Below are 15,404 nucleotides of genomic sequence, written 5' to 3'. Positions count from 1 at the left end.
TGTGGACATAGTGTTTTGATGAGAGGAGACAGGTTTGTGCCTCCGGTGGGTTTGAGAACTAAGCTTATAAACATGGCTCATGAAGGTCATTTAGGGCAGAGTTTAACCCAACGTCATCTCAAAGCGTAGTTTTAGTGGCTGGGCATGGATGACCAGGTTACTGCATGGGTGATGAGATGCAATGTTTGCAAAGGGGGCGAAAAGAGGATTAAAGTAGCAGTGCAATCAGTCATGGGGCATATAACTGCTCCACGGAAAGATTTGCATAGTGTATGCATTGATTTTATTGACCTAATGTCTGAACTACAAAGTTATTGTATATTTGCTTTTGTGGCTGTGGATGTGTTCTTTAACTGGTTGAGTGTGTTGTTCATGAAAGAAATCACCACAGAAGCCGCGATTCTTACCTTGAGGAAGGAGTTCTATCGATCCTTATAACTGATAATGGCACACAGTTGGTCTCTCATGAAATAGGGATGTTCCTGCGGCAGCATGGTATCACGCATCATTGCACTTCTCTCTACAACCCACAGGGAAATGGTATAGTTCAAAGAGCTAACAGGCTGGTGAAGAGTGTGATCAGGACAGGATATTGAAAGAGCTGTGGAGGAATTGGTGTAGGTTTATTGCACAGCTAACCACTCTAAAATCGCTGTTTGAGTTGATGAGATGGGTTCCAAATTGGTACAGTGATGAATGAAGGAAGGGGTGGTAAGAGGTGGTGTGTGGAAACCCAGGGTTGAGATGGATATTTTGATTTCTAAAGGTGTGATTGCAGAGGGTGATTGGGTAAAGATCAAGATTGGCAGGGTGCTGAGAGGCTGGTCTAAATTTAAAAGTCCATTTAAAGTGGGAGGGTGGGCCAATTTAAGTTGTTTTGAAGAATGCTGAACGGTGGAATCGATGCAGGGTTGCATTATACCAGAAAGGTGGTGATTGTGCTGTGAAGAAGATTGAGAATTGTAGTGGGTACATGTTCATGAAAGAAGGTGATTTTGGGAAAGGAAGGAAAGGGACTGGTTCGCAGATAGAGAAGAGTTTGAGAGTAAACAGTGTTGCACCTACCTTCAAGAAATAGAGAAGTATAGCATGTTAGGGCAGCTTTTGCACTGTTTCTTTGATGTTTGAACAGGGGCTCATTTTGGAGTTATGCGCACTGTTGCTGTGTGTTTACTCAACGCATGGTAAAGGAAAAGCTTAATCATGTTCAAAACACACCCTGTGACAGTAAAATTACCCCTCGATTTTACTGAGCTTTACACTTTCTGGAGCTACATACACATTTACTCTGGACTTAAAATATCAATTTTTTAGCATTTGCACATAGAATATATAACTGCCATTTTTGGCCCTTGCAGAAAAATCTAAACGAAGATATAATATCACTGCAGAATTTGTGAAATCCACGGTCTGCCTCTAGTCACAAGTCACTCTGAATGTTTAGTAGATTAGTTAAAATAACTCATGCAGCTCGACAAACATAGTTTTATAAGCCTGGTGAGCAGTCTGGCATAAAGTAAAGTTCCTTATTTAACGTGCCAATAGTATTCAGTCCCAAGATAATTAATTTTAACCACTGAATCTGGTATTAACAAATCTAAAGCCAGGTAGAATTTTTGGTCTGGCATAGAGACAGCTTTAGCTATCTTGCAAGCCTCATGCCTCCTGGATAAAAAATACATACATATATCCTGGCATAGAGAGCCTTTGATCCACCCTCTTAGTCAACTATCATTCATATTTTGCACAGTATAAAGCGAGGCCCAATAGGTCAGCAACACTTCAGCTACTGGCCTTCATGCACTGTGAGTGACAGGCTTTTGCCTGTTAAAAAGTGGACAGCCACCTAGTAAGAAGTGCACTTCCTTGATATGGCTGCTGTGCCAATACTTTACTTCTTCACCTTTTCATATTTGTTTTAGTACTCATTGTGCATTGAAAGCATGTGTTTGGGAACAGTAATTCAAAGCTAATGTTACTTTTTGTTTGCATCAATAAAAATCATATTTTTTTGTGATGTGCATTGAAACTAGAGACGTTTTCTATACCTGTTCTCGGTTTACCTGCCTGGTAGGAGGCATTCTTATTATTTTATTAAAATTATATGCGATGGTTTCTTTAGTTTTAATATTAACAATATTCTAGCAAAATGTTTAAGTGGATGAAATCTACAGTTGACATAATGTTGCATATCACACATACAGCTAAACGTTTTGATCAGTGATAACATTGTTTTATGTATACATTTTTGCTCCTTGCTTCTGCTTGGTTAATTCTGCTCTAGAAACACACTCTGTTTAATCAGCAGCATGCTTTTCCTTTAATTTTTGTGGCTTGTACTTGCAAACAAAAATCAAACAGTCATCAAACCAGCTTGCTAAGGCTTCTTTTAATCACTGCTACATTACCTTGTGACCACACCTTAGCCATTTTGAGGTTTTGGAAAGGCTTGCAAATGTTTTACTTTTTGAGTACTATATTCACAAGACTCCATAACCAAGTCTTAACTTGACCTGTAAGACCTGGCAATCTTGGCGTGGTATTCCCCCAAACCTTTTGATTTTACTCCCTTACCTTGCTGAACACATTTTTGTTGGTATTAGGACGTTGTACACTTTACCCCTACTAACCAGTGCTAAAGTGCTTGTGCGTTCTCCTTAAAACCCTGGTAAATTTGGCCTACACATAATTGGTACATTCAATGTCATTTTAAGTCCCTAGTAAATGGTGCTACCTATACCAAGGGCCTGTAAATTAAATCCTACTAGTGAGCATTAGAAAATATTGTGCCGCCTGCTAAAGTAGCACTGTAAAACATGCTTCCGGCCTGCCACTGCAGCCTGTAGTGATATTTAAAGCTGCCATATTGGCCCAGCAAAAAAAACCTTTTGTGAGGCCTAAACCTTCCTTTTTAATACTTATAAGTCTTGTCATGTGTGTTTAAGTTTAATTAAACGTCCTGGCAGTGAAAAACTCCTAAAGTCTTTTTCACTATTGTAAGGCCTATCTCTCCCATAAACTAACACTGGGTCACCATACTACAATTAATAAGAAATAACTACAGTTTGAGACCAGATAGGGACATGCTGTTTCCAACCAAATGAATTGTAATTTAAAATCCTCATTAATGGTAAAGTCACATTTTAAGTAGGGGTGGGAGATAAACTTCACTCCGCCGGCCGAGTTCGCGGAGTTCTGCCCACTCCACTTTCCGCTTGCAACGCGGAGTTCCAGCAAAACTCCATCAACCGTTGCTTGGTAGAGTTTTTTCTCACGCGTGGCTCGCCACCGTTAAGTTGCCGCATGCGCGAGAGAATTTCTAGCCCTTAGCACGACTTTCAGGCTCTAGAATGCCACCCAGCGAAATTTCTCAAAGCCGGCTGTTGGGGCTGGTCACAACCGTTTGCGTTGAGAAAAATACAGCTCAAGTAGGAAATCTACTTGAGCGCCAGAAAGAAGCTGCGCCCTCTGGCGTGATGCGTGGTGCCATTGATTTTACAACGTGTAACAATCTCCCGGTGCTAAAAATCAGCGCAAGCAGTGGGACGTGACGAATTCAACCAGCTTGCGGAACTTCGCGGAATCTTGGAGTTTTAAGGGGAAAAACACAGCGAAATCCGCCCACTCCAAATTTCAAGTTACAATTTTGAAAATGCCACTTTTAGAAACTTGCTATTTTTCTGCCTAAACAACTATGCCTTTCTGCCACTGTCCTGGGCCACATGACTGTGACTAGCTTGACTTTTGTGGGTTTTGTATTACTTCCAGACAGTGAGACAAACGAAGCCTCGGTGAGAGGGGAGAGAGTCTTCTTGACAGGATGGCTGGGGAGGAGTTGTGCCCTCCCCTGATTACACTTCAAAGGGCCCTTCCTGCAGCAAACACAAAGGAATCAGACACCAGGCTTGTCCTTGCCATTGTCACCTTTGACAGTTTAGGGCCCGGCTCAGGGGAGAGGGGTAGGAATTTACCAGAACCAGTTTTGGGGGTAGGTCAGGAAATTCCCCCACACATAGGCTGGCACCAGATATAATAGTGAGACCTTCAGAACCTCTCATCAGAACACTCCTGGACCTGAGGAAGATTCGCAAGAACAACTGCTCTGCTGTCTGAGGAAGAGGGACTGGCCTGCTGACTGAAGAAAGGATTGGGCCTGCTTGCCTTGAACCCAGGCTACCCAGAGTGCCTCCAATGGTCTGTTTGCTGACCTCTGTTTGAGCTACAGGGACATAACAAGCTTCCAGAGCTCTCCCTGCAACTGCCCAGCTGACCAGCAGGAACTGCATCTGCCTGAGCCCTGCAACTGACCTCTGCTGGAGTGAGTCCTGATCCCCAAGAGGTGGCCCTCCGGTCCTGGACCCAGGCTGGCATCAGTGAGAACTCCTCATGAAGAAAAAGTGAAGGTACAGAAGTTTAGGGCACCTGGCAACCACAAAGTGACCTCTTTGTGCCAAGAATTGACTTCCTGCGAATTGCGCCAATACGAAGCTCCAGTGGGTCCTGCTCTTCACGCCAATAGCAACATTCCACAAGGAGTAACTAATGATAAGCTCTACAGACGGCTGTTTTTTTGCACTATGGCAATGACTGTCTGCATCACTAGACCTGCTCCTCATGCCGACAGCCTCCTGCTCACGGCCCCTGCCCACATGAACAGCACCCTTCTCACAGGACTTGAGAAGGTAACTCTTCAGTGGGACTAACCTGATCCTCGTATCCAACCGGCACTCCAGCACGGTGGGCCTAAACTTGTGACTTTCCACTTTCCCCCAGTCTAACACAACCAGATAACTGCAAGTGGTGCTTTGAACTTTTTTGTGCTATTTTAATCTAAAACTTAAAAAACTCACAATGCTGGTTCTAGAGATAGGGTTTTGAAAGTTTTGGTGTCCTATTATATATTAAAATGTTTCATTGCAAATTGATTTGGGATTTTTCTTGTGTTGTGTTTTCACTCTATTACTGTTTGTGTGCTGAATAAATACTTTACACAATGCCTCCAAGTTGAACCTGGCTGCTTTTGTGCCAGACTACTAGAGGAAGCACAGGTTAAATCAGTGACTTTGGTGGTTCGCCCTGACAATGATTATGTTTATTATTTGGGTGGGGATCCACTGCTCTTAACTAATAACTCAATATCTCACACCTGTCCTTCGATGTAAGTTGCACTGTAAGGCCAATCGTTTAACCTCATCATTTGTCTCCATTAACTGGAACGGTAGACATCGCATCTCACGTAGGGCAAAGCAAATAAACATGCTAAATGTTTTCAAGCCTATTTTATGAACCTCACTAGTGCTGCAGAAATAGCTCTGGAGCTAAAAGCTACAATTCTGTTTTATGTGTGCTTAAAATTGTCTTTTAAAGTAATGCATCTGTGCCCAGTAATTTTGTAGCATCAAGTGTTGCCTGCAAAGTGAACTCTCTTTGGAACCTCGTTTTCAAACAACCAATTACCCCTTCCAACCTCCCTTGAACAACCCACTCAGACTGGGGCAACAGTTACGACCTACCTCTGCCATTAACTTCTGAAACACAACGAAAATGCATAAAAAAGAAAAACTATACGACCATGTGTGTAGGTATGATATTTTAGGATTTTCACAATAATATTTCTATACCACTGAATGCTATTTGTAAAATAGCGTTGGGTTCAACTGCAAGGAGTGAGCATTTGGCTTTTTTGGCAGATTGCCTCCACCGCTGTTTGCACAGCTTCATATGAGTACCCTGTGCTTATTACGCCTTCCCAGGGTAAACAGAGGGACGTATCTCAGAAAATTATGAGCGGATGTTACCTGTAAACATGGCATGGAAGTAAGGACTGCAGGCAGCCAGGACAACCTTATGAGCTGTGATCTCCACATCCTCTGCTACAATGGTCACATCGCACAGCAGGTTTTGACTGTAGAGAAGAAAAAAAGGTATGGTAAATAGGAGGTGGCGATTTTGGTTATTGGGAGACAAACATTTTTTTCAACTTTGATTATTATTCTAGTGAAAAATGAAGGAATATCTATGAAACAATCCTCTTGACACGTGAAGTCTGGCTACATTTCATGCTTTCTTCAGATTTAATTTAGCAGTAAAACGGTGGAAAAGGTGATCCTAAACTTTATCACTTACCGCCGCTTCACCCCTCAGGTTTGTTACCAGCTTACAAGGCACATCTTTTAGACAAATGAATACAGCTTCCAGTGTCCATGGGCTTTAAGACATCACTAATGCACTCTTTTCACAATTCCCTTCATTGTATATTCATTTTTGTTCTTCAGATATTTATGCGAATTTTGCCAATTTTTTTGAATTTCTGAGGACAGGAGCAGTGGAATAAAATACTAACTTAAAGTAGCAGGACATCCTGTGACCTGTCTCCAGTTTACGCTTTTTGTTGCCTGATCAACCCTACTGTCATGAACACCTACTAACATTCCTGTAAATGTACATCTATATATAGCTGATTGCTATCTAACTATATCTGTTGTAATCAATTTTGCAAAGATCGACTATCAATCAAATCTTTGGTTTTGTATAACGTTTATATCACTTGAAAATTGAACTTCTGTAAAGATCTGTTACCCATAAGGTCTGGTCCTCGATTCCTTGATCTGTTTTAGATAAAGGACCAAATGGGTTTTAGCAGCAATTTCATTAACCGAGTCAGGCTCCTTACGAAAATCCCACAGTACATTTGTTAGAATTGATTGATTTCATATCCTTCACAAGTATCAAAAGGGACCAGACAGGGATGTCCACTCTCCCCCATACTATTTGCAAATGTGCTGGAATCCATCGCTGCTCGGCTAAGACAACACCATTCAGCAAGGGGCCTCAGCTTCACAGATCGGTGCATCGTAGTGTCACTTTACGTTGATGATGTCACTCTGTTTGTTAGAGTCCCCACTGTAACTATCCCACCAATAATCCGGAAATACACCTCTTCATCATCTGAGTGCCCCTTAAAATATCATTTGAAATGCTGCAGCTCATTTGTTAACTTTCTTGGGATATGAATTAGCAGAGAAACTATTGTGCATTCAAACTTTAAAAATTCATATATTTGGAACCCTCAGATGAATTTTTGTTATTGAGGTGCCTATTTAAAGATACAAATACAATCTATTCTCATAAATTGGATTTATATTGTCTGGTTTCTTCCCCTTAATAAACTATTTTGGTACTTCTTAATGCTTTACACTTGTTTCTTTTATAAAGCCTGACTGCTCAGAGCCACAGGTACTCAGGGTTGAACTAAAGTTTTTCAAACAAACCAAACTGACAGGACCCAATACAGGTTTGTGAGTTTGTTACACGGTGAGGTCGCACAATCGCACCATATGATAAGTTGCATTCCTCACGCTCACCAAATAAACCACCAGCTAGAAATCCTGATTTCACGCCTGCTCTGACATACTTATCTTCAATGGGAGGAGGGAGACGACAGAACCTGAGAAAGCTGTTTCACTAATTCATCAAATCATTTGAGCAAATTAAACAGGATTTTCGGTGGCTGACAAGTTTTGCATTCAATACCATCAACTCAGACACTGGGCACTTCACCTGCCAAACACCTTAGCGGCCACAAGACAATTAACATAATTTGAAAAACTGCTTTGCACCTTCACCCGCACGAAGGGCCTAATCTCCAGAACCTACAGAGTCATTCAAGGCTCTAAACCCTCCTCCACACACCCAGACAAATCTCGCTGGGAAAGGGATTTGGGATGGTATATTGATTAGAAATTAGTAACAACTGCGGGCAGGATATACCCAAAAGTCTCAGAAATATTCCCAGAGAGAATCTGCATACAAAATTATATACCGAGGGTACTTAACTATTGCAAAGCTTCATCGCATATACCCTCCGGCATCGACTTTGTGCTGACGTTTTGACCTTGAGGTTGGTTCCTTGTTACAAGTATGGTTGTCCTGTGTACTCATCCAGATCTTTTAGAAGGAAATACTGGGCCACATTAAAGGGACCCTTGATTACCCATTCCCTCCCGCTCCCTTCATCCCGATATGGGGTCTGAGACCACTAGACATAGAAGGCATGACTGGCGCTCACTGGATTCTTCTCCAGCACATGACAGGAGCTGCTAAGCAGCATACCACTCTCTTCTGGAAGAGGAGGGACCCTCCAACTGGGCCTCTCTGGCTTCAAAGGCTATGGCTATGGAGCAAATGACATATAAAATAGCCCTTGCCAACAAACGGTTTGTGCACAGATGGCAACCCCTCATACATTATGTGACTAGATAGGGATTCCAGTGCTTCACACCACAGAGACTTAGGGCTCTACAACTCTTTGAATGATCCTGGATTCTAATAAGGTGAACCCCACACTCTCTGAGTGACAAGGTCTCCCTGTTCTCTCCCTCTTCCTCCTTCTTTCTTTCCTCTCGTATGATATCAATGGAACTTCTCCTTCCATTGATTTGCTATTGCTCTCTTTCCCCTCCCTCTCACCTTGGCATTTCTTGCTCAAATGACCAACAGGCTGGGGTTGGGGGAGGGGCTCTATAGTACTTTTCTCAGGTTTTACATGCTTGAAGTTTATATTCGTTATGAGCACGTGTTCACTGAAATTTGCACTTTAAGATTGCATTTAAACATTTGTACAATGTATATGACCATAATTGGCTAGCTTGTACTTCGTTATAAAATCTAATAAAAAGATTTTAAACAAAAACTCATTATAGATCATGGCCCTTGTTTAGATTAGGGCGGAGGCACCGCCTCTTCCCAAGTTTTGATATCACCACCTCTCCTCCACCTCCCTGCCACTGCTGCCGGTATTATCTGCCCTTGAGTGCAGCAATGGCGGACATTAGTAAGGTGGTGCAGGCACTGCGCTGCTGACGTTCCTGTTCACCCTGGCAGATCTGCAGGTCTACCTGTCGGGAACGGCGCCTCGTGGAGACCCTGGGCTCTGGAATCACCGGCGCTTTATTTACCGGAAATTCACATACATGTGGTCTGTAGGGGAATCCCCAGGCCTTAGAGAGGGCCAAAAGGCACACTGATAATCCCAAGGATTACCTTCCCTGAATTGCCTGTGCACTCCCTGACGAAAGGGAATTCCTGGAGATTCTATTGCTGAAAGCAGCTAAATATATTAAGTATCAGAAGATGAATGTTCTTTAAAAGGATGTGTGACATTCGTAGAGGCCAAGGTGAAGGCATACGTAAACATTAGAGAAGAGTCCGAGATACATTTATGAGCATTCTTGCATTATGGCTAGATTGCACATACAGCAAGAGGGATGCAAGAAATTACACCTGATTGGAATAAGGGCTGCACCCAGCATCAGGTACATATATCCACGGCCCCAGCCCTTAGATCTGAGGGGCCAAGGGCTTGTAGACATGACAAAGCAGAGAGCCAATTGGAAAGCGGATATAGGTATCCACACAAAGCTGACCTGTTATGTGGAAAGATTTGTGAATATAAAAGAATAGACTAGGAATGTGAGATTCAAACTCAATCAGTTGAAGTATGTACATAGGACTGGGGGAGCTGCACAAGCAGAATAGTTTTTTGCCCACCCGGTGAGGCGGGGGACCGGAGGGGGTGTTTTACCACATGGTTTTGGATTGACCCACCCAGTATAGAATCTAATCACAGGTATGTGAGGGTGTGCAGGTGATTGCAGGCTAATGGGGTTACATAGCCCCTTAGCTATGTAAAAAAGGTGCAATTAAATACGTAAGTGGGACACAACTACTTACTAGATTTGCAGTAACAGTCTATCTCTTGGATAAGAGATGATTGGTAATGGCCTAAAAGACAGCAAAAATAGCATATTCTTCTGGATGAGTACTGCAGAACATGACCCTGGAGGTAAACCTAAGGTAGACCTCGGTATGATCGCCCACAAATATCAAAGAGCACAAACAATTTTAAATTCTTTCTTAATGGCTCAGGAAATTGACCACATCACAGGCTACACTTATCTGGGGCTCAGAATAAGCACCGCAGGTAGACTTCAGCCGTCAATAAAGATACTTTAAGTAAAAGCCTGATATGCTGCCTATGTCATCAAAAATTGATTAAGGCTAATACTGTCTGACAACATCACCTCCTCAGTATCAGGACTGGGAATCAGAGAAGGAAATGGCAGGGAAGGGACAGGTCCATTGAATGCATTAGAGAACCATTCTGCCCAGACAGTATGGGCAAAGACGAGGCAGTTGAGGGTAGGGAGGGTGCTCATCCGTCATGATGCACAAGCGTTAAAATGAACAGGTGCATATTGGAGGCCATCTTACAATGGGCTTTCTTTGATAGAAAACCCATTGCAAGACTGATGACCATGCACGCACATGCATCATAAACCATACATTTGCATGGAACTATGATTCGAATAAGCACCGGCAAAGACAATAAAACAGCTTTTTAGAGCTGAGATCTACTGGCTAAGACAATACTTGTTTTTCCTGTGATGTGCCAGCTTTACAGCCTTAAAAAGGTAAACATCCTTTAAAACGACTGTGTTAGAACGCATGCCATTACCCTGCATTTTTTACTCTGCAAAATCTTTTACAATGCACGGCTTTACACCGCCAACCATTACAACGCATTCCCAAATACAACGCCCCGGTGGAGTTAGAACAGTAAATTGCGTTGTAATGGATTGTGTTGTAAAGCCCTGCATTGTAAAAGATTTTGCGGAGTAAAAAATGCTGTGTAATGGCACGCGTTGTAAACGCGTGCAGGTAAAGTGTCATATTCCCTTAAAAAGCTTCTAAGTTGTAGAAATTTATAGAAGGAGACAAAAAACCTAATTCAAACCTCTGTTGGATGTCTAAAACGGACATAAATCTACCTTCCGTCAATATCTGATCCAATTGCCAATTCTCTTCAATATCGCATTACCTTACAACTCTTAATTTCATTAGTGAGGAAGCAATTCCCCAAGAGAGGTACACATCTGGGTCCCCCCGTACTTTTAACTATTTTAGTCACTTGATCATACCCATAACATAGCATCTGTAAGGTCTTTTTAAACACATTCCTTGTCTACACCAAAGTGATTACAAGACCATTAAAAAGATTAATCTAATATGCAAGACAGACATCAAAACAGAAAAATTAATATTTTCAAATTTTTTGCTGTCTCAACGTCCCTTTTGAGTTTACTTAATACACAACGAAGCCTCATGCTTCCACACAATACCAGTATTTAGATTTGCTACATGTAATATGAACCTCACATAGAGAAAACGGAGAAGAATGAGAAGGTAAGGGAGAAATACTGCTCCTGGCTACGGGCCCCTGAATACTCCAACCCTTCACAGGCAATACGAACACCTATAAAATGACATGAAATACAGTAAAACACACATCCTGAAACTACTGCTACAGTACAGCTCACAAACCATGCACTCACTTTTGTAGGAAGAAGGGGCATGTGGCCCACAGCCAACTGGAAATCCAAGAGTGCCAATTGGCCAAAAGAAATGCAGGGCATGAGGTACACATTTTTAAGAATTAGCTCAAGGAATGTCACTGATAAAATTTTGTTGAGTAAGGGAATCCACAGAGATAGCAGAATATGTAAAAGCTGAAAGGAGTAGACCAAAACAACAAATATATTTTTGAAGTGGGATTACGGTCTAAATTGGTATGCCTACAGAAGAACACTGCAAGACTCACAGTTGCCAGGAGACTTGTGTCTACACCTCTCTGTCCATCCCAGCATTACCCAGAAATGTTTCTATAGCAAATCGGTTGCCATGGGTATCAAGGCTGATATACCATTGAAGATGCCACCACCTTGAAATGTGAGAATTACCACTTTGTCCATGAGGGAGCCACCATATATGCATAGGGAGGAAAATACTGACATTTCAATGGAGGAGACAATTTCACCATGATGAAGGAAGCCACGGGTGCCATGTCCAATGTTCCTTTTTAATGCAACCTTCCACTTATAAAGACTCTGTGACCTGCTGGAATTTGACCCCCATTGTGACTGAGAACATGCCTCTCCTATTGTAAGCTAAGTCCCAGTGTTAGCCCTGACAACCGAATTCTCTGTATTTATTAAAAGACCTTTAATCTTTTAATTATTTATTTTACAATAGGAAATATATGCAAACTTTTCAGTTCATTTGAGGAAATTAGTTGCAACAGGAATATTTGGACTGACCTTAATTTGCTCATATACCTCAAACTTGGCACTGGCTCTATGAATACAGCACATAGTAATGGTGAAATGGGACAACCCTGCCATGTACCCAGCTCTATAATTCTTTATTAAATAGATAAGCCTTCTGTAACTTCGTCAACTTGAAAGCCATGATATATGATTGTATTAATCTGCCGAACTGGGGAAATTACTCTTCTCAAGAATTGCCATCAAATCCTTCAATTTCACAACAAAACCAGATTGTCCAAAGCTAATTCTGTGCTTCCTCTTAATTCACTGCCTCTATAAATTATAAATATATTTGGCTTACACATACCAGTGAATAAAACTCAACTGATTCAGATGGATTAGCCTGCTGATCTACCTGGTATATTTTCTTGGAAAATGTAATGATTTGTTTAGCAAAGTTACTGGACAGTATTAACCACAGCCCTCTGGATCTTTCCTATGTTTGGGAAATACAGAAAGTTTTTTTTTCTAAACAAGAGTGTGGAGCTTTTCCTTTGTGTTTACATTAAACACCTTTTTAGTAGAGAGACAATCATTTCTATTAGAAGCTTATATATTTATACATATTTTGAGAGGATGGAAGGGGATTAAAGATCTTCAAAATACTTCCCTTGAAATAAGAATAATTAAATCTGTGGATCCTTTACTGTTAGTTAATTCAACCTAATCTTACCCTAAAATTCTAGTATAGAGTAAGAGCTTGGCTACAATTTTTCGGTGTTTTGACAAAATATTGAGTCCGAAATATTGTGTGGACAAAATATCCACTCAAGAATATTGAGTATAAGAATATCATGAAGGTAAGTTTCTATGGGCACGCAAAGTTTTACTATACTTAACTCCACATATATGTACCATTACAATATATATATATAGCTTCAAGGTATGTAGATGTGGAGTCAAGAACAGTAAATGTATACTTACTTATTTGTACTTACCTCCTTGATATTTTTATCCTCAATATTTTTGATATGATACTCTGTCCACACAATATTTTTGTCCTCGATATTCTAGCAGTCAGCCCAATTTTTCCTTATAGAGTTCATTATAGTACTTCAAAAACGCTTGCAGTCTCAACCAGATGTTACAATGCTGTGCTAATCTTGATATATGTCAGAACCCCTTTTGGAGGGCCACGGGCATGCAGGGGTTACTGGTCCTAACTGTGGCGGTTGAGGCCTTTTACTCCTGATGTCCCAGGGCCCGACCTACTATCCTGCTCAATTGGGCCAAGTACCCCTTCTGCACTTGACTCTCAGTGGTAACAGTGGTTGACCAGTCAAAGCTCTCTTGGGGTGGTATGTAGATCAGTGAACACGACTCATAACTTCAAAATGCAAACAGTACGAACAATAAATCAATGTTCAGCCAAATACTTGCTTTTATAAGAAAAGGTAATATTATATTTCTAACTCAACACATGCAAAGGAATACGACATTCAGAAGCAACAACACAATCCCCCTCGAGGTCAAGACTCTAGCAGTTGTCAGGCGTGTCCCTCTCCCACTATTCTTTGTGTAACGTGTTTAGGGGTTATTCTCCATTCACTGGTGGCCACATCAGGGATTGCAAACAATTAGGTCGTACTCAAGAACTCCCTTTTGACTCTTCAGGATTTCAGTCAAATGTGTTTATGGCACCGTCCGCAGCACCTTTGGTGGTAAATCACCTGGGCCGCTAACACCTGGCTACAGTCTTCCCTGCTCCGGCAGTGTAGCGGTGTTCAGTGGTGCAGCAAGTGCCCTCCTCTTGGGTGCTCCCAAGTCTGGAACCTGCACGGCAAAGTCGGACCTCTTGTGATGGACACAGCAGCACCCAGTGGTGCAGGCTCTTCCTATCGACCAGCGCTGCCGGTCAGTTTCATGTGACCAAAGCTGCTCCCGTTCGGCAGATTCAAAAGGTAAGTTGCACTTTCCCTAGCAAAGAGAGGGGTGAGTTTTCCGTCTCCCGACTGCAGCTCCGGTGAGGGTGTGACATCCTCAGCAACGTCCTATGATCCTCAGGGAAACAATCAGGTGCAGTTGAAGGACTAGACCCGTTGGTCACAGTAGTAATCCTTTTGTCTGGGCAAATCATGAACAGTTGGGCAAAGCGATACCAGTAGCCCCTTCTGGAATACCGGGTATTGCGTTGCTCATTATCGGGCGTAGACTCTTCGATAAGTCACTGGTAGCCCCCTCTGGTGTACAGGGTCACAGCAACCAGGCCGTGTGGGCTCGGTGCCCTCCACACAGCGCTCAATACTTGGCACAGTCTAAAGCAGCCCCCTCCTGGCGTATGGGGGATGCCAAATAACAGTCCTGCACATGGGTGACGGCCTGATTGATGCACAGCCGAATCCTCACAACTCGCACAGGGAGTCCTCATGATAGGGCTTGCCACTGGTCCTTGCTCCCTCCAACACTCTCCTCTTCCTCACAAGGCACACTAGTCTTGGCAAGCATACAGGCGCTTGTGCTCTAGGCTCCTTGCCTGAGTGATGTCCACTCACCTAGCAGGGAGATTAGCAGGCCTTGGCCCCCAGTTCTGGTCATAGACAGAAGTCTTACAGAGCTTCCCCTTCTCACACAGTCCGTCTGGCTGCTTAGCAGATGACACATTTTTGGGAACTCAACCTCTCCTTCTTATAGTCCTTTTCCAGACACCAAATGTAATTTAGGGTCTTTGAAGTTTTAAGTTGGGGTTCTGCTTCTTTTGAAGTGGGTACTTCTCCTTTTGATCTTCCTTTATGAAAGAGGTCTGCCACAGAAGGGCAGTCTCCAAAGTTGATTGTTCACAACACAATTTATGGGAGTGACCAGAGTGCACACCTGAATGTCAGCCACTGTTATATGTGAATCAAAATGTTAATCCCAGACCCCAAGCCCAACTCTTTACGATCCTCTTTTAAGTCCCATTTTCCTTCCTGAGATGTGTCCAGGACCCTTCCTTGCCATTTAACCAAAGAGCATTCCTTTGAAATGTGAAGGGAATCGTGTCCTTTTCCCTCCAGTCTGTCCCCACCCAGCTCACAGGAATACAGCAATATACAAATCGGTCTATGGGATTCATCCTCATGTCTTCACCAGGTAGGCCCGGGCTTCCCCAACTGGAACCCTGGGTCCTCCATTCATTGTAACATTGCAGGCACACTCACTCAGTGTATTTTCCTAGCACTCTCTCAGTCCAGCACTAACACCTCTATGCATTGTATATTTACCTGCACACATGCATTCAGTATACACACTAAATCTGCGTGT

General features: G+C 42.5%; 1 protein-coding gene across 1 annotated transcript in view; it reads right to left on the bottom strand.

Annotated features, from left to right (window-relative positions):
• KLHL2 (kelch like family member 2) overlaps positions 1 to 15,404 on the bottom strand; it is a 506,272-nt gene that overhangs the window by 305,951 nt on the left and 184,917 nt on the right. Inside the window, exon 3 of the mRNA XM_085641784.1 lies at positions 5,799 to 5,905. Within this exon, the coding sequence (XP_085497910.1) occupies positions 5,799 to 5,905 (107 nt within the window). The remainder of the gene's footprint in view (positions 1 to 5,798; positions 5,906 to 15,404) is intronic.

The sequence above is a fragment of the Triturus cristatus genome, chromosome 2_2 (assembly GCF_964204655.1).
Source record: "Triturus cristatus chromosome 2_2, aTriCri1.1, whole genome shotgun sequence".
NCBI lineage: Eukaryota > Metazoa > Chordata > Amphibia > Caudata > Salamandridae > Triturus > Triturus cristatus.
Note: the sequence above shows the minus strand (reverse complement) of the source record. Positions and strands in the feature narration are given on the sequence as shown.